Source organism: Nuphar pumila, chromosome 7, assembly GCF_984573655.1.
Source record: "Nuphar pumila chromosome 7, dmNupPumi1.hap1.1, whole genome shotgun sequence".
NCBI classification, from domain to species: Eukaryota; Viridiplantae; Streptophyta; class Magnoliopsida; order Nymphaeales; family Nymphaeaceae; genus Nuphar; species Nuphar pumila.
The window spans coordinates 94,144,291-94,168,953 of record NC_143255.1 but is presented as its reverse complement, the minus strand read 5'-3'; the positions used below and the strand labels follow the sequence as shown (position 1 = coordinate 94,168,953).

The following is a 24,663-nucleotide window of genomic DNA, read 5'->3' as shown; positions in this document are numbered from 1 at the left end:
TAGTATTTAAGTCCACTTTCTTTTTCATATGAAAATCCCTTATGCTTCCCCCACATGAAAGGAGTTCCATGAGAAAGCTGACTGACAGCCCTTTGAAACGTGTGCCCATTCCCATGAAAGAGCCTTTCCTTTCATGAGAAAGGAGCAAACAGGCCCTAAATGTGGGGCTGATTGGGAATGGGATTGCTGGCCATCTATTCTGCAGGGAATTTAACACCCATCAGTTTGTTATGCTTGGAGTCCATCAATCGATTTCAGCAGTTTTGCATTTGCTATGCTCTTAAACCTTGCAACCATGTAGTTAGGCAACTAGCAAAATTGGCTGTCATAGCGCCGCTGAATCCTGGAAAGATAAGCCTCCAGACTGGTTTCCATAGTGCATTTGCAGTTACAACAGACATGATCGAGCCTCAACAGCACCAGCCACAGCAGGAAAAAGAGGTTGGGATCCGACCGGTCCGCCGGATGTATTCGGCTTGCTGGGCTGTCTTTGCAGCTTGCTGGTTTCTTCTGGCCTCAGCTGCTGCACGTTTTTCTTCGGCCTTGTGCCTTGCTGCAGCCAGCTTGTTCATTAGCTTCTCATGAGCACCCCCCCTCATCCTTTCAATTTCAACCTGCAAAAATAGATAACCAGAGACCAGGTTTAGAATTAGCAGAAAAGTAGAGAGATCACCAACAGCATCCATATACAAACTTTCCAAATTAATTTTCCAAAACATCAACTCATTGTATGTCAGTTTTTTTCCGATGAGAACCGGAGAAAACCACCCCCGGAGTAAGAGACCTGGCTGTGCTGGTCAACCCTGCAAGAGTAGGGTCGCTTCTCCGGCGGTGTAAAACCAGAGTGCGCCCCTCGCACCAATGGAGGCACCATGCTTTGGCAATATGCAAAGCGGGTGGGGGCGGGCGCCCATGAGAATGGAAACCTGACCACCCGTCTAGTGGCCAAGGCTCCACCAACCCCCTTGGGGCTAACTCATTGTATGTAAGTTACCACAAGATATAAATATGGGATCAGTCACATATCCGCTTGGATGTTATTTCGAATTGTTTGGATTATTAATTCATATTGTATCATATTACAATGTGGTGCAACAAGAAAAGCGAGTTCCAGACTTTTTTGGAATTGAACTAATCTTCAAACAGCAGTGTCGAATATCACAGAATATACTAGGATTTCCAAGAAACTCCAAGATGCAACACTAACAGAGGCAGCACTTACCTATGTATTGGAGCATCAGACAGAAAAAGCAACATAAATCTTATTAAATGCCTCTTATAAAGTTTCTCATATGAAACATATAAATATTTTGTACCATGTTCGGCATTGAATCTGTTGCTCCTAGAAAAATTCACAGTACATACATTTTGTAAACTCATTACTGCAAAAGTTTTGCAAATTCATCCAAACTTTAAAGTCCTCTCAAGTAAATTGACCTATATCAGTTCACATTTAATGTTCACTAATAAGAATCACTTTTGTAACCAGACCAACCACCAAATCAAACAGCAGGCTCCAAGTAAAACTACTGCCCAGCAATAAAAATGAATATGCTGATATTTGGTTCAAGTCAAACTACAAATGGGCGTATCAAACAGGAGACCCTGAGTGAACTTATCACAACTGGTGCCCATCATTCAATGCAGCATAGAAGAGTCTTTCAGTTCCTTGTGGCATTCCTCCTGAGTTTGCACATGTTAGAAATGATCTTCCAAAAATCTTTGCTTTCATCCTTCTCTGATGTCATTGTGAAGCTGCTTTTCAAGGAGAGTCAACAGAGACAATTCATCATCTGGCTATCCACTGATTATGCCGATGTTCCTGGGTGCTGCTTAAAGTTTGAGGTTAGAAGATGCTGCTTTCTATACACTAGTTTAACTTTTTCTACTTCATTCTGGGATAACAACTATAATTCCAAGAAACTTGGTTCACTCACACCCAGAAAAGAAACTCCTAACTAGTATATCCCTTGCAGGTTCAACTATCTACATCGGTTCTATAAGCTTATAGTTCATCAATGATTCAGCCACTACGACTCAGCTTGAGAAGTTTCTTAGTGGAACTTCATGTACTTTGGCACTGATACTCCTCCTTAAGTTTTCAGTACATTATCACCATTGTGAATCTCATACTCAGGGAGGTATATAGTGAGAATTCACAAGGGCCCACAATTCACTTGTTTGGGTGAAACATAAAAAAGGTGTAGAATGGTGCTAGAGTTCCATTGAATTCACAAAAGCTGAATAGATTTAGGCTTCTCAATGGTATTTAGAGTTACCAATCACCAAGGTAGTAATTTGATTTCTTGAGAACTGCAGGGTACATAGTGCCAGACATTTAAGATGACTTAGATTTCTAGAAACCCTCACTATTGAAAATTCCTTTTTATTGCCAATTTAATTTTTATCCAAACACACCCTTGAAGAATAACTTAGATGCGCATGATACACATAATCCAGTAATATATCATATGGCTATCGAAGAATTTGCCCCTGCCTCTCCAATCATTGATGAGATCTATGATTGATGCTGCATAGACAGAGAGACAGGAGATGCGGACGTGATTATTGTGAAGTTTAGGAGAAAGGAACAAGTATGTGTGTGTGTGTATATATATATAGAGAGAGAGAGAGAGGGAGAGAGGTGGGCAGTGGGCCAGGCTTGGGCCCTTAATTTCAGCTCCAGCTCTGCCCAAACCAGCCCGGACCGATAGGGCCCAAATATATATATATGTGTGTGTGTGTGTGTGTGTGTGTGTGTGTGTGTGAATTTTTATGTACATATATTATATGTATATATATTCAGCCCAGCCCAACCTGATTAGGTCCACGGGACTAACGGATGGGCCGTGGGCCGGGGCTTTCCCAATGGGCCATCCCGTTGCCCACCCCTAAACATCCTGAATGCTTCCAAAAAAGAAAAAGAAAAAGTAAAAACATAGTTACAGGTATTTTTTGTTTAATCAAAACCTATAGGTGTGTGTATTTTTGTTTATGCCAAAACTGTTTCGGATTGGATCAATATGAGACATTGAAATTTTGTATTGCTCTAAAAACACATCTAAACATGAAAAGTGCCTCATCTAAAGAATGTTTTCTACTAAGGTAAATTTTATAGAACATATATACAAGTTCGTATTAATCCAACATCTAACCATATGCTTTTTAAGCCATTTAGGATGGTTTAGGAGATGAGTATGTTTAGGACCGATACAAAAAGTGTGCACTTAGGCAAGAGGCAAATTGGTGGCAAAAAGGAATCATCATTAAAAGAGTTTCCAAGACATTTGGAATAGGAGAATTGCATGATATTATTGATCCCACACATCCTTCAATTTTAAGAAGTCTTTTTACCATGTTTATAGGTGGTAACCTATGTCACATGGGTGCGGGCGCGGGGATTCGGCACTTCCAAAAAACCCAGGTGCGGGAGTGCGGCAGGGGCAAAAATGTAAATATATATATATATATATATATATATATATATATATATATATATATATATATATATATATATATATCATGTACAGTCTATATGTATGAATGTATGGTAGCTGTTAAGGTCCATGACATTTATACCCAACTTACTTTTTACCATTCATTCCTTCAGCACCCCCCCCCCCCCCCACAAAGATTTTTTTTTAAATTCCGCAGCCCATTTCATAGGGCAAAAAAAATTTTAAAATAAATATCCAAAAAATGGACAAAAATGACCCTGGGTGCGGTCAACGCACCCAGGGACGGGTTGACTGCACCTGGTGCCGGTGCCGCACCCGCATCTACGTCGAGTCTCGTCGACGCAGGTGTGGCACCCTGCTAGCCGAATCACTGTGACATAGGTGGTAACTTTAGACACCATTGAAAAGCCTAAATTTGTCCAGCTTTTGTGAAATAATGGAACTCTTCTAACATTCCAGGATTTTTCATGTTTCATTCGAACACATGAAATGTAGGTCCCATGAGAATTCCCATCTATGGTTTTCCAAACACATCCAACTTAAGATTTACACACAAATTCACTCAGATTAGTATAGTGCCACTAGACACGACTTAAAACTATGTGCCTCTGACATAGATTATATTGTGGCTTACCCTTCTCGATTAGATTTTAAATGATCTTCATCTTCAGTCAAGGAAGTTGATACAAACGTGCTTTTGCTAGAGAAGGCATGTCATACTAATGTTAGCTGCTCTTTAGAATCAAGCTGGAGGAAGTACATGCCTTATACTTTACTACTTTATTCCTGACCATTAAATTTTTTCATCAGTCCTTGCCCCTTCAATGAAATAGCATGATCACACACAACGGCACTGAAAAGAAGGAGCAAGCACAACAAAAACTTATTCCTACATATAGAGGTTCAATAGCAGAAGATAAATAAGAACAAGATACGAGTGCACCACAACTTACTACCAAAATAGGATGCAAGAATGAGTTTAGTTTCTTCCATCAATGTCTACTGATTAAATGTGTGATGCGCTTTTTTTTAACTTTTTAGAGGAAGAGATGTGTGATGCTACTGATCTGCAAGAAAAGATAGGGTAACAATTGTTCTCTAGATATCCATTTCTTTCTTTGAAACAAAGAGAATAGAAGGAATTGCATCAATTGATCAGTCTATTGATGAAGGTGTCTATGAGGCTATGACATAAACATAAGCCTATGTAATTTTTCTTTAATTTTCCTTGGCTTCAACGTATGCCAGATATTGTCAAACACTCAATTTTATCAGTCGCTGTCTATTGACTATTGCGTTGATATACCAATTTAATACTCATAATGATAATTTAATCATCTTATTCTCTTAATATGTACTCTGGCTAATGAGAATGCCAATTATTTGCTTTTCCCATAGCTAAGCAGCGGACTAAGCCCCAGTGGCATTCAAGTAATGGACACAACATCAAAAGAGAATGAACTATATCCTCTGATGGACCCAAAGTGCATTTGTTCGATCAATTTCAATTTCTATTGTACACGCACATAGGACTTATTTGAAAAAACTGTTCCAATAGATGGATCATAGGTCAGTTCTTAATCAAAAGGTTAGCATTGATTGTTAAAAGAAAATTTCCCCAGTTCCTTCTCAGGAAGGAACTAATTCTAATGCCAATGACTAAAAAGCATAGATGAAGAGGTTATATCTTTTCCAAAGAAAGAGATCAGAAAGTTTTCACACATCCTAAAGTATAAAGATTAATGGTTTTTTCCACCATTTGAAAGAACCAAAATAGGGCAGAAGCGAGGCAGATATTCCATCATTTCGGGTCTATTGCAAAAATGGCCATAACTGCATTAAGCACAAGCATGGATATTGTATGAAATACAAGTTAGACTTGAGGACAATGGCTCCATAACAGTTCATCAGACACCTGTTGAGTAGCTCTAACTCATTATAGAATTGCAGACTTTCAAATAAGGTTTGTGTGGAAGTTTCATGTACTCCTTCATCAGACACCTATTGAGCAGCTGTAACTCATTATAGAATTACAGAATTTCAAATAAGGTTTGTGTGGAAGTTTCATGTACTCATTATAGACTTCCAGGAAACGTGCCACAAATCCAAACAGATCAATTGATATTCAGAGTTTTTGTATATGGCCTGTGTGTGTGCACTGCACTCTCTAGCAGAAAGTGATGCTTGTGAGCTTTGGCTGATCAATCTGATCAACATGTTTTCAACATGGTATATTTATTAGGAAACACACACTGGATCGAGTGGTTTAGACATAAAAACATGTTTTTTTCAATCATAAAATTCTGGTGGATTATGATGTACCATTGATTTTAGAAGCACCCAGAAAGAAATCATGTTAAAAATGGAAGATTTACTCTAGACAAAAGGGCTAGATCAAATACCTCTGTTCTTCTCATTTCTGCCTCTGCCTTTGCTTTTTGATGGTTTTCCCATGCTTGTATCTTGATTTCTTCACGTTTATACCTGGAATTGTGTCAATGACATTTTCATTCAATAAGATGTTCAAGAAACACTCTCTAAACAATACAGCTTGTGTCCGTCTTTTGTAAAAATATTCATCACAGACAAGATTGAGAAATCCTCAAGGAATTGCCAAAAGATCACAGTGCAGATAAGTCAAGCTAATTTCCTGAACACAGTTAAATCAGTGGTTAAATTTGTTTCAGGGATGAGACCAAAATGAATTAGCTGAGCAGAATTGGACTTTTTTAATTTAAGCTTCTGTAATCATTCCTTTCATGGAAAACTGTCCAGTTCTTGCTGATACAGTCTACTTTATTTTCAATGTTTCCATAGACTCTAGAAGTAAACAAGGTGAGCCATGAGAAAGCTAGATTCAAAAAATATAATTTCCCTTATTTCTTCCTGTTAGCATTGAAGGCTGTTCCTCCAATTTACCGTTTTACCCTTTAAAGTAAGTCTTCTGTTATACTTAAGTGTTTTTTTAACAATCCAAGACTCCACTGACTCAGAGAAGTCAACCAAGTCAGCTGTGTTTTTATTGATTTGGCTTTTGGCGTAGCCAAGTTATACTAGTTTTTTGACTGGGTTAAGGGCCGATAAGAGGCAACAAGGCCGAGTTATGAGATGACTCACCGAGTTTGCCAACCATGCCTGTTATTTAAGAAAGCAACACTGAAACAAAGTTTGCCTGTACCATCTTTACTATGCTCTGTGTGTGCATGCGTGTGCAAACATGCATATGTGCACATGCAATATACTGATAATTTACATTGAGGATACATACACCTGAAGTTGTAGTTTACATAAGTGGCATTAGACAATTTGAATCCAAAGTACAATAATTTTTTTTTTTAACAAATTCAAATCACAATGAATTTCAAGTTTCATGCCATTCAGATTCCATGCTGTGAAGTACACTTCACTATGTTCAAGAGTGCCCCAAGCATATCGGGCTCCAAGTGAACAATTCTTTAATCAAGTTGACTGCACATCAATTTATCAAACTGAAGGACTATAATATTTGCATTATAAATTTGAGAAGCATACATGTAACCATCTAACTTTTAATTTATGCATACAAAGGTAATAGGACAATCCCAAGAAGACTTCAATGCAAAAAGGTTGAGCAAAAATAACCTGGCCATAAATTTAGCTTTCTCTGCTTCTTCCCAAGCTGCAGCACCGGTCTCAATAACCTTTTTGGGGGTCTGCTCAACATCAGTGGTCTTAAGGGATGTAGATGCATCTTTCTCCTCCTCTTCCTTGCTAGCCCAGGCAGCAATGTTCACCTTCCCAAGTTGTGCACCAAGAGCTGCTATTTCTCTCCTAGTTTTGATTTGCAATTCTTTCTCAGACAGTTCATTGTTTGGAAATTCCACTTGATCTAAAATGCTGTTAGCTGGATTTGTGCCAGAAGATGCAGGTGCAACGCGTCCAGGAGTTGAAGGCCGAGATGAAACAGGGCTTCTTATTGGTGTTGTAGCTCTGACAGGAGTTCCAGTCCTTGAAGGTTCTTGACTAGCAATAGGAGTCATTTCGGTGCCCATATCTCTCATGGACACAGACCTTACTGTTGATGGTGGTGGAATGAAAGTTGTAGAATTATGAACAGAAACAGTTGAATCATGTCTGCTAAGATTTACTACATAACCCAAAACAGTTGTTTAGTGTTTTTTATGAAAAAAAAGAAGAAAAGAAAAATGTCTCGGATGCTTCAAAGAAAATATAGCAAGAGATATAATATACTATATATATATATATATATATATATATATCCAGCACCACCATTATATGCTGGTCAAAATGTAATGATTTAACACATTGCAAATGAAGTGCATGCTTACTCGCTGAATCTGAAACTGGAACCTCGGCAAGGACTGAAGGCTTGATGTATGAATCTCCAAAGTCATCTGCAGATGGATAATGCTCAATTTCCCAACTACCTGATTTTTGCAGGGTATAGGATACAGATGGAGTAAAAGAGAATTTATGAATGGTAGTTTCCCTCTTGGTTTGACTAGGATCAATCCGTTTGGTATCCACCTCCTCAGCTGCATAAGCTCTCCGCTCGGCAACTTCTGTAACAACCTTTGTCGAAGGGCCATTTGCAATACTCAATTGGCGACTTCCATGAGGAAATCCTGATTTTTTTGTTACCAACGCTTGGGCACCCTGTGGGTGAACATTGCCTGTTTTATGTTTATTCCTAAACTGACTGTCACCAGTTGAAGCAGTTGGGATCCATTTCCCTGCATCATCCCATTTAGAGGGTGCAGGCTTGGAAAACGGTGCTAGGACATGTCTATGTTGACCAGATCTCTGAAAATCGAAACTTGACACACTGCCATTTTCATGCCCACTATCATGATCCGCATAACCATCTTCCTGAGATTTATTTTGATTTAAACCGTTCAAAATTCTAGCATTGTCTTGATCCTTTGGGGGCGAAGAACTATGAACCATAAGATTTGAATCAAGACATATTACTTCATCTGATGTTAAAGTGGAGGTTTCAGGATGTACAACACCTACGTCTTTGCAATTTGAACTGCTAGCCCCTGTTTATTCCACAAATGAAGTAAGCCTAATTATCAACAAATCAAGTAAATCAATAAATTTATGAGCAATTACATTCCTTCCCCCACTTGACCAAATTGAATCCTTGTAAGGAAGTATGATTCAGCTCTCACTCTTGATAATGAATAATTAAAAAGTCAAAAACTTTCAACAAGTTAATATTTTATCTAAATGGTCCTTGCTTAGCGTTTGATCTAAATGATCCTTGTGCAATGAAACACAATGGCATTCCCTACTAAAGCAAAGAATTTATTTTGGAAGAATTCTTCAAGGTTTTCAGAATATATAATATCAGTCTGCACTCTGCAGAGAAAAAAAACTAATTGGAAGCTCTAAAAAAGCAATAACTGCAGTAATTTAATATAGGGAATGGCTTATAATACCAGGGTTCATCTCTATACATTGGAAGAAAATGAAATAGAAAAAAATAACAAAGAAAAGTAAATCAATCAACAGAAACGAAGTGTCTAAAAGTTGCAGCAGTTTCTTGTCTATGCAAATAAAAACAACCACCTTGGTCATCTAACTCGCTTTTCTCATTAGTGAATGATGAACACACAGTTTCAGCTTCTTCCTCTTCTTTTCTCTGTTTCTGAACACGCAAGAGTTTATGCCTCAGTTTGCTAGGAGAGATACTTCCCTGCCAACGTTTCAAAAGGAAAAATATTGGTGATGAGATTCAATTTATGTGGAGGATAACAAAACATGTCGATACAGTTCTCAATTAAAATAAGCCTTGAACTTGCAAGGAATGATGATAACAACAAACAAAAAATGAATAAAACGAGAGCTGATCCTGAGTAATATTGCATTAAAAAAAACAGCATATGCAAACAGAATTCCATATTTTCGCACAAGCCAAAAAACTGTGGAATTTCAAAACAAGAAAAACCTTAGAATAACCAAAAGATGCTAGAGCATTAATTTGAATCAAACCAGCAAGAGAGTATCATAGTAGTCATAAACGTAAAAAGAAAACCAAAAATAACATAGGCACATATTTCCATCTTCTTCAGTTACTGACTGCACAAATTTTTAATAATTTAATTCATAAGGAACCCTAGAATTTGACACAATGAAAGTGAAAACTATGAGTTAGGCTCCCCGTGCGTCGGATCTAGGATTTGCAATGAAAACTGGAAAAGAAAACTAAATCAGACGCTCATGAGAGCAACAAAATTTGACACAACTTTTTCATATAATCTTTCCTTTGGAACTCGAACTTCTCAATATCAAACCTTTAATATTTTTTACAGGCCTATTTAAAAAAAAATCAAATGAAGCAAGTACAACAGCAACAACAACAACTGCTGCTGCTGCTTAAACAATGACCACAACTAAGCCACTAAAACACTATTATTGCTTCTGCTGCTGCTACTACTACTACTGCTACTAGTAGTCTACTACTGTTGCTGTTGCTAATGATGAAGATGTCAATAGGCTCCTACTGCGAAAAACAAGCCGTATAATAGCAGAATCAGATAAATTATGTTTTCAAGAAAAATGCCAGCGAATTCCCATTTTTAAGCTCAGGAACGGTTCACCTTCGATCTACCAACACAAAAACATATCGGAACATGCAGCTCTCAGCAATGCAACCAAACACGAGCCCTAGAATCACAGATCGAAGCCTAATTCCTCCAGAAAACAAACATAAAACCAGGTTCTCCACCTTTGACCGCCGGACAGCATTTCCGATCTCCATCTCCGCGGGCGACCAGAAGCGCTAGGGAGAGTCCACTAAAACGAGGCACGGGGTGTCGATTCTCTGGCATTAGCAGTGAGGCCGGAAGTCACAGAGCCGAGATTTGAACGGACCAAGAGCTCCAGCAGTGAAAAGCAAGCAAACGATCCAAATGTCGAGCGGATCGAGGCAAGACAAGATCACGAAAGAGTTCAACAAAAGAGAGATGGAGAGAGAGAGAGAGAGAGATTTGTACCTCTATTTTTGCTATCCTTTCGTATTCCATAGCGATAGCGTGCACGAGAAGCTACAGAGAGAGGGAGAATAGGAAGGGAGAGAAAGGATTAGCGTTCCTGCTGATCACCACCACCACCACTGTAACTGTTACAGTACAGTCATCTCTCTCTCTCTCTTGGTGAAAACGAAAAGAGGGGAAATAAGAACAGAAGAATTTACAATTTTACGGCGGTGGGACCTTTTAAACCACTCAAGCTTCCGAAACAACCCTTGCAATTTCAGAAAATTACACGTTCACGTTAATTTCAAGTTAAATAACAGAGTTAATATTGTTTTATGTTCCAAATTGTGTCCTAAACAAAGGCACGATCTCCAAACAATGTAACAAATCTCTCTCCCAGGAGAAATCTAACAATAAATTAATAAATATATATGGTTAATATTCTGTGCTATTGAGGTCACCCTAGAAATTATATGGAACTATTGAGTTGAAAATCATATATTTATATGTATGAAAATTTTAAAACATTACAAACATATAATACGATAAAGAAATCACCAAAATAAAATAGTAAAAAGTTGTATCAACATGACATTTCAAAATAAGTGATCTTTTGATAATATCGCATTTTGTGGGGGGATTATATTGGCTTCTATAAATATCATGATGAGATTATAATCTTTTGTGAAATGACATTACATAGGTTTTTCAAGAAAGAAAATGAAGCCGCAAAAACACGGAAACTTATGCTCACTTATTTAACGTCCTCACTTGTTTTCTCCAAACTAAAAAGCGTCGGTGTTATTTTGCGTTATCTTACCGCTAAGTTCTGGTTAGTTTCATAATTGTCATAAAAAAAGCGAGGGTTTTGAGTTAGCCCCCCGTTTCCGTTTTTAACTTCCTCGGGGGCCGAGGAGTATCCACGTCAGCACAAGTCAACGGTCAACGCGGGGCCCGAGGAATCCAAATTCGGTGAATACCGAACGGCCGGGCATTAAACAAAGTTCGCCCTTTTGCAGCTCTCCACTTGGCGCTTTCTGATTGGATGGACCTAGGGTTTCGGGCGTACAGATTTGGACCCGTCGTCTGAGCCCTTTGTTCGCCGGGTCCCACCGCCACGACAAAGCCTCAGCTTGACGCCGCACGAATCCAAATCGGACGGCTAGATTAAAAGGGTTAACGGGTAAATGGATACACCAGTGAACACTTACGTCACAAAGACACGAGGTACGAGGACACGTGACGCAAAGCTCAATCCCTAAGTTCAAAATTTTCTTTCAAAATAAGACAGGGGGATGCGGTTATTTTTAGCAATGTTGTCAGTATCGGTATCCACCCTGAATCGTTTGGCCACCTATTCAGCTGTATCTGCCTATACATACTCAACTGAATTGTTCTATGTGGGTGCAAAAATAATAAAAAGTTATTATGTGTCAATCACAACTTAACACATGTGAAAACCATTAAAATAATATTAAAACATTATTTTTTGTATTTTTTATATTTAATAAAAAATTGCCGATTCAAGCATTCAGCATATCCAATTTCTGCCAATACTGATAACATTGGTTTTTAGTGTTTAAATCAATAAAAAGTTATCTTTTGATATTTTGATAGTTAAAAATATTTTTTTATTGAAATATTATTAAAACTAATAAAACATGTGGGACTGGGTTCAAGGCGGGTGTGGTGGAGCTCTTTGAAGTTGATTGCTAAATGGGTCAGGCCAGATCAAGCCTTATTGATAGGAATGTCAATGGATCGGATGCTACTAGATATTCATTTACTTAAATTTGTTAAATTGAAACCATATCCGATTATAATCCGATGCGGATATGGTGTTATTATTTTTTATTACAAAATTTGATGATATTTAATTTATATGAATATCCAAATTCGATTACATGTAAAAAAAAGTAGATTTGGTATGAGCACTTCATCATCTGAACCAATGTTATTAGTATCGGACATTTGGCCAACTGTTCAGGTGAATCAGCCGATACCGATCCTCAAGTGAATCGTTCTGAATTGGTCAAAAAATAATTAAAAAATATCACATGCCAATCAGAACGTGACATGTGTTAAAGCCATTAAAATAATATTTAAAAAATAATTTTAAGCTATTTTTTATATTTATTAAAAAACAGCTGATTCAGGTCAGTATCTTATCGATTTTCTGGTGGTACAATAGTCTCTGGACTTCATTATTTATGGGGCTCGATCCATCTCAGTTCAGCTCCATCGTTGCTGGGGCCCGGGCATCACAGCCAACAAGCTGTATTCTAAAGATAGAGGGTGATCGTGCACCACAACAGTAAAAGTGTGCAACCACATTGCACCTGATCCTCCCTTGAACGAGGCGGCACACCACACCAAAGAATTTCAGGGCAGCAAGATTGGCGTGTAGCGTGGAGGGGATGGCGTGAAGGAATGAATGCGTCAGATAATAGCCAAAGGGAGCACTGTGCTTACTGAGCTGTATAAAGTTGGTGATACTGTAACTTTGTTTGTGTGTGCAGTTATAGATAGACAAGAAATAAGAGAGTGACCACAACATCTTGTTAAAAGTCAACTTTTTAACTTATGAAAATAGTAAATATAGGCTAAACAATATTCAAATGTTTAGCTTTTGCTTTTGAAAATTAGATGTACTCTCACAATATATATATATATATATATATATATATATATATATATATATATATATATATATATATATATATATATATATATATATAGAGAGAGAGAGAGAGAGAGAGAGAGAGAGAGTGGTAACTGCTAACCACTTTTCTAGCTAATCATCATGTTAATCGGGATTTGGAAAAGATTTTTCATATTTTTCTTAAATCTGACCGTTCAGATGCATTTTACATGTTTGATTTTGTATAAATTAACTGTTGCATCATCCAATCCCAATACCCAGGTAGGTTTTTATAAGGTTTAAAAAGTCTAAGATTTTCCTAAATATTAAGGCTTAAACAATCATTTTTGTTATAAAAGGTCAGCTTTAAGTAATATATGAAAAAAACTAGCATAAGGTTAGCTAGAAACATGGTTGGCAGATACCACTCTCTCTCTCTCTCTCTCTCTCTCTCTCTCTCTCTCTCTCTCTCTATATATATATATATATATATATATATATATATATATATATATATATATATATATATATATATATATATATATATATATATATATATAAAGAGAGAGATCCAATCTCTTGTGCCTACATGTGAACCCACTCTCAACCATCCAATCAAATGTTAAAAAGTAAGCGTTGAATCATATCATTGCAATATTTAAAAAAGGATATTCAAGGCAGTAAAAAAAATAACAGCCAACAATGTGTCAAATATTTACAACTTTAAAAAATTATAATTTTATTTAAAAGAACAGTATTAAAGGTATGCTTCTTATGAAACAAACTATGCTTAATTCATTTATAAGGTTAGATTGGATGACGGTAACTTTGGCACACAAACACATCACCAAGTAAAAATGAAACATCAAGAAATAGTAACAAGAGAGTGAAATCTAGAGTAGTGATGCGTGCACAGGATAGGACCAAAAAGTAGGGTTTCCATCATGTCTATATGAGTGACATGTTGGGAACAAGAGCAGAGGTGAAGGAAATCTTTGAAATTAGGGTTTTCGGTAACTTTATTGGTGTAATGAGACGACTCATTTCAGGCATGGGTGATATATCATTTTCCAAATGCACCTAATTTGACACACACACACACGTAGAAATGGGTAAGCAGGTGCAAGGTTGTTAAATGGGATGAGGCGAAGCGAGGCGTTGAGCCTGCGCTTCGCCTTTGAGGCATACGCCTCAGGTACTGTGCCTCTCACAACATGAGACTCTCAAGTATCCGTGGTATTATCTAAAATATCGTAAAAATATGTGGCATCACACTCAACGCCTCGCACTAGTGAAACATTTCATCATTATTATGGTGAACATGGCTGCTTCTAACCCAGAAATCCCAGATTTGGGTTAGAAACTTTTTATATTTACTTTAAGCGCATCACAACAACGCCTCAGTACCTTGAGCGTGCGCCTCACCTCTGAGGCATACGCTTCTGGTACTGAGGCATATGCCTCTCACAACACTAAGCAGGTGCCTAAGCCAATTGTGTCTACTGTGTGCCTACTGAGCTTGAATAGGGTTTTCAGGTTGTTTTTCAAAAATCTGACCCTACAGATGTGTTGGGTATTATAGGTTTGTTAGAAAATTGTACTTAATTATGTTTTTTAAGAAAAAATAAAATTTTAAGCATTGAATATTTTTTAAAATTGCAGACCGTTGATTTTTGAATCTTATAAAAACCTAACTTGGTGTTGAAATCGAAATCGATCCAAAAGTCGATTCTCACAAAATCAAGCATGTGATCGTATGTGTATGATCAGATTTTTAAAAAAATAGAAACAATCTTTCCAAAACTCGGTAAACAGGCAATAGGCACACAAAAAATGTCATGCACCTACCCATCACTATATACATATAGAGAGAGGGGTTTATGCTTCTAGTTGTCCCTATTTGCACTGCAGCCATACCTGCTGAGTTGGGCAACACGTGCCATGGTGCTGGTTAAGGAAATGTTTTGGGAAATCGGGTCGGGCCCGGGTCCACATCAGCTTGAGGCAAAGATTAATTAGCAATGTACTGGTTAAGGAAATGTTTTGGGAAATTGGGTCGGACCGGGTCCATATCAGCTTGCTGCAAAATTCAATTAGCAGAGCTAGTCTAAGAGTCTTTGACTCATTGACAGGACTAGTGTTCGTCATTTAATATATGAACATTGAGGAAATCAACATCTGTTGTTCACTCAGTCAATACTGTCTCTGTCTCTCTCTGCATGTGTCAGCGAGCCTTATCACTACTCGCATTTTGGGTCATCATCATTATCATTATCAATTTTTGTCATATCTTGATAATATGGTTAGAAATTTACACAAAGCTTTAGGGTATGAATGACCTTCAAGATTGAGCATATCCATAAATATGCACTACAATTAATGTTAGCATGTCTGGTTCATTGGAATTAGAGAAGGGATCCGTGAGTTTCACTGGGCAACAACGTTTACATTTCCAAAAAAAAAACATTGAAAAAGAAAGCAAAAGTGAGAAAGATTCTGAAGTAAATTGTCAGGTTGGGATCTTCGAGCTTAAAACAAATCCCTCTTGTTTCTGCTTTCTGCATATGAATGTTGAGAATCTTACGACTTTGCAGCTTGCACGTATGCGTACATGGGAAGTTTTTCAATGTAGGGATGGCAGTGGATCCAAGAGAAATGAAGCCCCGCCCAGCCTCAACCCATTTGAACAGGAGATGTAGAACATGCACGGTGATGAAAGTGGGGATGGAGGTTAAAATCAAAACTAGTGCGAGGATGGAGGCAGAGATGGACTTGCGCTTTCCTCCGTCTCGCCTCGACCCACCCCGCCCTGTCCCCCGTTAGTAAAATGCTAAAATACTTTTTAAGGATGGCAGTGAACCGAGGAAAAAATAGGGCCCCACCCAGTTTCGCCCCGTTTGCATCAGGGACGGAGAACATGAAATCGGGATGAAGGCGGGGATGGAGGTTAAAATCAAAACCCGTGGAAAGATGAAGGTGAGGTTGAGGGGCAGAATTTTGAGATGGGATGGGGGTGAAGACCTTGTCCCCCGCCCCCGCCTGGCTTACCAACATCAGTAAGGGGAGAAATTTACATGGAGAATTTTTACATAGAGCCTTTTTGTTTCATCAACTTTTTATAGTCAAATGCTGAGCTTGGCACCAATCTTCCTTCCTTCCCCGTAATGACTGAAATAAATAGGGCTGCAAAGGGTGGGATTGAGTAGGATCTTTCCATATCTAAATTTAAATCCAAAACACAAACTGTAGATCTAAATTTGAATCTGGATATGGATGTCAATAAGATCCTATGAGTAAGGTTGAATCCAAATCCAACATACATGTGTAATACTGGGTCTTAGAAAAGAAGAACAAAACAAGCTATTATGTTAAAAATGCAACTATATTGAATTTTAATTTGAATAAATTTCATATCTAACTTAAATTCAATTCTGAATCCAACCCGAATGAGAAAGTAATCCAACCATACACGATCTGAATGTGTATGTAAATTTTACTTAAAGGATCCAAATTGGAAAATAACATGTTAAACTCAGATTAGGATATCTAACCATATCCAGTATGTTTGCAAACAAACTTCCAAACATCATGGTTAGAAAGTGCCATGCTGACAGAACCATCATGGAAAGTTGTGTTTTCTACCACTATCCTCTTTTCACATGAAAAGTGTTGGTGTTTGAAGATGGCAGGAACACTTGATCACAGCACAAGTAGCAAAGAAGAAAGCAGCAAAAAAAAAAAGGAAAAAGAAGGTGATGTCGCAAATGGCTTTTGGAGGTTTGCTTCAAGAGAGATCTCTTTTCATGAAGCAAACCTTCTGGATATGGTTGAGCCTTGGGATTGGGCTAGCTCAATTTTATGAACCACATATACCACATTTTGGACGTTCAAGCCAGGGTCAACTATTGACCTGGAGGTCAACTTTGGTGTCCTATCATCTTCCAATCCGAACGCGCCAACTCAGCAAAGCCAGCACACTTCCAATCCTGGCTTGAACGTAGATCAGTTGAGTTTATAAATAGGCCATTGAGGCTTACGTTTTGGGGGGTCTTTGAATAAGAATCATTTGGAAATTTTTTGTAAGTCAGCCCTTGGCTCTCTTGGAGAGAAGGACCCACTACCGTGAGGATTGGCCTTGGGATTGGGCTAGCTCAATTCTTAAGGAACCACGTATACCACCTTTCTCATCATCTCACCTATCTCTTCTTCTATCTTCCTTGTAGTTTAGATTTGAATCTAAACCATTGCTAGAGTATCAAGCTTGTAACTTTCCATGAAATTGAAGATTCAGTTGAGCATTTGATGAGATTGAAGATTCAGTTGAGCCTTGGGATTGGGCTAGCTCAATTTCATGAACCACGTATACCACCTTTTGGACGTTCAAGCCACGTATACCACCTGGAGGTCAACTTTGGTGTCCTAGCATCTTCCAATCCGAACGCACCAACTCAGCAAAGCCAGCACACTTGCTGACTCAACGCTCTCATCCTGCGCTTGTCCTCGCGTACGCCTTTGTGCTCGTGCCTCGTGCAATGCCTGCCTACCATGCGCTTGCGAGCTGCATCACGCACGCGCTCTCTCGCTCGTGCGTTGCACTCGTGCGTCGCGCTCCTACGCTCCCGCACCACGCGCGTCGCGTGCTGTGCTTCCGCCCGTGCGCCATGCGCGCCTGCACGTTGCACCACACGCATTATGCTTAGCGCATTGCACGTTGTGCGTCGTGCGCCTATGCACTCATGTATTGTGCACTATGCACAACAGCATCGCGCCTGCTTCCTTGTGCACCCTTGCACATCACCGTGCGCCTGTCTATCCTTGTTGGCCCACTGTAGCCTTGGTTCGCCTTGGATGTGCATCTCTCAGCTATCAGCTCAAATATTGTCTCTCGCGCACTATTCTCTTAAGCAAGTCTGGTGCGCTTGTGACCTTCCAATACATCGGATGAGACCCCAGTTGTCCTTACTGCGCAAATGCTTCGGTGCTTAAAATGGGGTTTGTATCACATAGTCCATCAGCTCCCACTTGGCCATAAAACTGTCGGGCTTGCTCCCACTTTTGTGGGTTTCTCACTAGAGATTACGGTTTTTCCTTTTAAGGATTTTCATCGTAATCACAAATATCTTAAACCCATGTGAGCAACATGATTTGTAAATAGATCCTCAAGAATTTCTTTTGCAAGAGGATCAACTACCATGTCTGACGTTGGTAGATAATCAACAATTATCTCATTTCGTTCAATCATGTCATGTATGTAATGGTATTTTACCATTATATGCTTGCTCTTTGAGCTATCAGCTTCACTTTTCATTATGAAAATGTCAGCCTGATTATCATAAAATAATTATACAGGTTCAACTTCTAGATTTAACTTTAAATCACTTATGAACCTATTGATTCATACTGCAAAAGGTTGTGGCTGCATTACATGCAATATACTCAGCTTCCTGCCACACAACCTTGCTTTTTACATGACCAGGCTATTGCACCTCCTCCAAACAAGAAAATATAGCCAGAGGTAGACTTTCTGTCATCTTTGCAATCAGCAAAGTCTGCATCGAAATATCTGATCAACTCAAGTTTGTTAGACTGAAAACACAACTGTAATCCCTTTGAGCCTTTCAAATATCGAAATATTCTTTTTACTGCTTTTCAGTGAGGCCAACCAGGATTACTTTGGTATCGACTTACAAGACCAACAACAAAGCTTATATCAGGTCTTGTACACAATATAAGATATATTAAGTTTCCAACAGCTTGTGCATATGGCATGTCCAGTTTTTGTTGGTCTTCTCTTGGGCAATCACTTTTACTCAGATTCACTCCTTTGGCGACAGGAGTACCAATGGGTTTTGAGTCATGTATTCTATATTTCTTTAAGATATAATCAATATATCTTTCCTGACTTAAGCTGAGAATTCTTGATTCTCTGTCTCGGGTAATTTTAATGCCTAGAATATATGAGGCTTCACCCATATCTTTCGATCTCAAAGATAGTATACACCCAACTTTTTGAGTTGGCTATCATTTCATTATCATTCCCGATCAACAATTATCTATATATAATGATAGAATGCAAAAGTGACTCTCACTTTTTCAAACATAAATACAATGATCTAACTGATTGACTACATATCCAATCTTGGTTATTGCTTTATGATGAGCCAAATACCACTGTCTTGGTGACTATTTAAGTCCGTACAAGGATTTTTTTTCAACTTGTATACTTTGTCACTATCTGTGACATACCCCTCTGGCTGAACCATATAAATGATTTCTTTTAAGTCACCATTCAAGAAGGCAATTTTTACATTCATCTGCCATACATCAAGATCGAAGAAAGCCACTATAGACAAAATTATCTTTATGGATGCAAACTTAGCCACTGGTGAATAGGTTTCAATGTAATCAATTCTCTCTTTTTGGGAGAAACCTTTAGCTACCAGTCTAGCCTTAAATTTTTTCATGGTTCCATCAAATTTGTATTTTTTCTTTAAAACCCACTTGCATCCAACATGTTTTCTTCCTTCAGGAAGATCAGTCAATTCTCAGACCTTATTCTTTTCAATAGATTTTATTTCCTCATCCATGGCTTTCTTTCATTATGATGCTTTGTGTGATTTTATTACATCAAAATATGTCAAATTATCGGTCATTTCATCCAGGTCTACAGAGTAGCATAGCTCCTCAGACAAATATACATAATAATCATCCAAATAGGATGGAGGAGCTCTAGACCTTTTATGACCACTCAATCTTTGAGAAGTAGAGGGATCAAAATCAGTTGGTTCATTGCTTAACTGTTCCACATTTGGTTCATTACCAAACTATTTTGCAGTTGGTTCATTGCCTAACTGTTCATCATCATCCAGTAAATCAAACAAGTCATCAACTGGATCACTGGATTCATTATTGAGTTCTTCAAGGAACTCTACATCTCTACTCTCGACCAATCCCAATCTTTGATGATATAACCTATAGCCTTTTGATCCTTTAGGATAGCCAATAAAAATGCATCTAGAAGATCTACTATCCAATTTATCCATAGTAGGATTTAGAATCTTAGTATGTGCTACAGATCTCTACCTTTTGAGATAGGCTAACTCTGGTTTCATATCAGTCCATCTTTCATAGGGTGTGGTTGGGACAACTTTGTAGGGCATACAGTTCATTGTATACATAGCCATACTTACAGCTTCTCCCTAAAATACTTTGGGTAATTGTACACTTGCCAACATGGATCTGACCATGTTCAAAAGTGTTCTGTTACACCTTTTTGCAACACCATTTTTTTTAGGTGTTCTTGGCATAGTTCTTTGCCTGTCAATGCCAAGATCTTTACAGAACTCACATAATTCATTAGAGGTGTATTCACTGCCTCTATCTGACCTTATTTTCTTTATGTTTCTTTTAAGTTGTCTTTCAACTTCACTTTTATATATTTTGAATTTCTTGAGTGCTTTAGATTTTTGTCTAATAAGATACAAGTATCCATACCTTGAGAAATCATTAATGAATGTTATGTAGTATAATATACCACTGTGAGTTTGGACCATGAATGGTCCACACATGTCTGTATATATTATTTCTAATAGTTCATTAGCTCACACAACATTTGATGAAAAGGGTTTTCTTGCCATCTTTCTATATATACAAGACTCACATTTTTCAAAGTGAGACTCATCAAAAGCAGAAATAATGCCTTGTTGGACCATTTTATTTATCTTTTTAATACTTATGTGACCTAATCTTTTATGCCATGTATTTATATCAACACTAAAGGCACAATCAATATAGACAGAAAGAGTTTTTTTATTGTCACATAATTTGAACATGTTGTGTTCTTTTACATGCCCTAAAAAAAACTCTACCATGTTTACCCACAGTAACTTTATCAGGGATAAACCTGACCTCAAACCCTTTCTTAGTGAGGGCTGGCATAGACATTAAATTCCTTCTCATAAAAGGTACATACAAACCATCATTAAACAAGACACTTATTCCACCAATGTTTAATCTATAGGATCCAACTCCTAGCACATCGCAATAGGAGTTGTTTTCCATATAGACTTTATGTTAACTAGGTTTCAACTCTTTCAGATCTACAACTCCATTAGTGGTCTTGGCTATGTGATGTGTAGCTCCTGAGTCTACCTACCACCCTGAGAGCTCTTCATTTGTAAAGTGGCACTCTGAAACAATACAAAAAACCTCTTTGTTGTCATTTTTCTTATGGTTGTCGTTGTTATATCTGTTACTGTTCCTATAATTCTTGTTGTTTGAAAACTTGGTCCTGAAGTTTCTTTGGATGTGACCCAATTTGCCACACTTTAAGCACTTGACTTGGGAGCGGTCGTTCCATTATGGTTTGCGAAAACCTGAGCCCTGTCCTTTGTTGAACTTGCCATTACTTTTTTTCTTAAAGTTGTAGGTTTTAAAAGGTACTCGACTACTGGTGGGTATATCTTGAGCAATCAACATCCCAGACTTTTTCTCTTTGTTTATATGTTCTTGTTCTATGGCTAACTACAGGGGCAACTCATTTAGGTTAAGATTTTTGGAGTTTAACCTAAGGGTTGTAGTTACCATCTTCCAGGAGGGTGGTAGGCTGTTCAAGATAGTGGATACTTGCATACAGTCTGGGATGATGTTTCCGGCTATGGCTAGATCTTTAGCCATGACTAACATCCTATTAACATGGTCAACTACACTTTCACTTTTTTTTTCATTCTATATGAGTTATACATCTCTAACAATAACTGGATGTGGACTTCGGATGTTGTATCATATTTTGTAGCAATTGCCTCCACATCTCTTTTGTTGAGGTGAAGTCTTCAAAAACCTTAAATAGGTCATCATCCATGTAGGTAAGCATGATTGTCCTAGCCATTAAATCATCCTTCAAAATTTTTTCATATTTATCTTTTTTATCTTTTGTTGGTGGTTCTTCAGGCTTAGACATAGGGGCATTTAGGACGTACTCTAGTCCTTCTAAGATAAGAGCTAAGGGAATACGCCTTTTCCAAATAGCAAAGTTTGTTTCATTCATCTTGTCAGTTTTGGCTAGTTCAGATGCACACACTCGGCTGACCATTTTCTTAAAACTATTAATTTTAGACAAGTTCAACAATTAGACAAAAAAGAGACAAAGGAGAAAGAATGAGTTAATCCACAAATATAGAACTTTTAAAAAAAACTCGGAACAAAGAATGCAACCTTTTAAGAGATTTAGAAGAAAATCATTTTTTTATTTTAACGAACAAACCTCTTTCTGTGATTTTCAGAAAGATCTGAGTACTCAGAAGTAAATTTTAAAAAATAGAGTTGTTAATGAAATTTCAAAATATGCAAGCCATTTTTAGCCATTTTCAAAAAGAGAAAAAGTCGTGGGTTAAAAGTTTTTAAACTTTAACCCATTTTTAAAAATACCCAAAAGTTTCAGGGTTAAAATAGACCTTTTACTAGGTCCGGTATAAAAACCCTTCTCAAGGGTTTTCGGTCTTAACTTTTTCGCATGTTCTCTCGATTCTCTTCAGAGCGACAAAGCTGCCAGAGGTTTTTTCGGTCGCTCCCGGCCTGCAGATGGTTTGGGTTTGTAGATCTTGTTGCAGACTACACCCAGAGAAGAAACCCAACTTCAAACACCTTCAAAAAAACCCGTTTTCCGTTTATTTGAGGTTTTCTAGGTTTCTAGGGTCTGACGTTGTGTTTTTTTGATGAGTTTTCTTGTTCTATTTTATTTTCCAAGTTAAAGCTCAGTCGGTATGCCGGTGGTTGTCTTCCAGCCGGTCATAGATGGAGAGGTATAGTGAAGAGGCCAAGATTTTTAAGGTGACGCTGAAAAAATCAGCGTCAGCCTGAGCATACTCTATCGACAGTATAACTATATATATATTTCCTTCTATTTATTATGATATTTAACTGAGATTGCAGGTAAGAAAATAAATGCATACTAACATGCTTATTTTATTTTATTTTTCAAATAAAGCAAACAGATTTATTTGCAGGAACAAATTAATGACCTCAGTATGTCAAGGTCCTCACAGAAACATGTGCAGGGGTATATCAAGCATAGGTGTGCTGATTCGCACACACTGTTCAAAGGGTTTTTCTTTTAACCACGCCCCCCCCCCCCCACACACACACACACAAAAAAAAAAAAAGGACTTACCTGTATTCACTAATCCAAGGTGTAGGTATTCAGACCGAAGTGCAGGAGCCGACAGTGGGATCGTCTGCTTCTGGCTGGATCTTATGCTGACTGTGGTTGAGGACCTGAACCTGACGCTCTGATAACACTTTTGGTGTTTGAAGATGGTAGGAATGCTTGATCACTGTCTGCACAAGTAGCAAAGAAGAAAGCATCGAAAAAAGAGAAAAAGAAGGTGATGTCGCAAATGGATTTTGGAGGTTTTCTTCAAGAGAGATCTCTTTTCATATATATTTTTATGTATGCCAAGCTATGTCATTTTATAGACTGTTTCTCTCTTGGATTTCCTCTATCTCGATGAGCAGTTGCACCAAATGGGAGAAAATCTCGGTGGACCAAGGTTTTAGATAAAGATGGACTTTAGGTTTAAAACAGTTTTGTAAAATGGTCCATATACATCCACGAACGGGCCATTGTTCATGGATGAAGTCGAACTATGCGATTTATGGCCACATAGTCCATCAAAAAGTCCTTTATGAAAAAACTTTCATGAAAAATTCGACAAGAGTTTTTAAAAAGAAGCCACTTTTTATGACAGGTGTTCCCTTATATAAAAATGAAACAAATAGGGCAGTAGAAAAGATTTTCACATCCTACACAATTTGGTGGCGATGCTTCTACTATGACAGAGGTACATCGACAATGCAACTTCTCCAAACAAACTAATGTCAAAGATTGGACCAACAAAGAAGAGAAAAGATAAGGGAAAATATTTAAAATTTGATCTCATACCTTCAGTACAATGGCTTTTGGCCATAGCATGTCTATTAATGATTACAGAAACAACAAGCAAGACATATTACACAAATGCAATGTGCCGCTGGATCTGATCACCATCCATTTTTTGTTGGGATCCATTATGATAGTGTTGAATGTGATCCAAATAAACAACTCATGCCAAATGTGGTTAGCTGTTATGGAGATAACGATAGAAAAAATGGGAAATCAGTAAATATGGCTAGCTGTTATTAAGATAATGATTGACCAAATGGGAAACCACCTCAAACCAATCGACCTCCTGGAGTTAAGGAAAATATCCTTCCATTTTATTATCCTTGATTATTTTGTTATCCTTTTTCTTGTTTTTCCTTTTTGAATCCCTACTATCAAGAAAATGATATCGTCGTTGTAACATCTCACATATATTGATCAGTAACAATGTAACAATATGAAAACACTGAATTTCAAAGGTTATTCTCTGCTCAATATGGTATTAGATTGTTGGGCAATCTTACAACCTTGCAACATTTTTTTTCTTCATCTTGTTCTGCGTTTCTCTATCGCGTCCCACACTTTCATCATGTCTAATGAGAATGTAGGTGGTTCTAGCAATGGGGAATAGAGTGACAATCCTTTCTTCATTACTCTGGTCAG

The 24,663-nt window shown here is 37.8% G+C and overlaps 1 protein-coding gene across 1 annotated transcript; it reads right to left on the bottom strand.

Moving 5' to 3' along the window:
• Positions 1 to 239: 239 nt before the first annotated feature.
• LOC149832506 (uncharacterized) lies at positions 240 to 23,588 on the bottom strand. Its single transcript, XM_090013257.1, has 6 exons — positions 23,251 to 23,588; positions 9,033 to 9,159; positions 7,787 to 8,500; positions 7,080 to 7,584; positions 5,861 to 5,942; positions 240 to 614 (listed from the first exon to the last, which is right to left on the bottom strand). The coding sequence occupies exons 3-6, from the start codon at positions 8,403 to 8,405 to the stop codon at positions 411 to 413; spliced, it is 1,410 nt and encodes a 469-aa protein (XP_089869383.1). The 5' UTR covers positions 8,406 to 8,500; positions 9,033 to 9,159; positions 23,251 to 23,588; the 3' UTR covers positions 240 to 410.
• Positions 23,589 to 24,663: the final 1,075 nt, after the last annotated feature.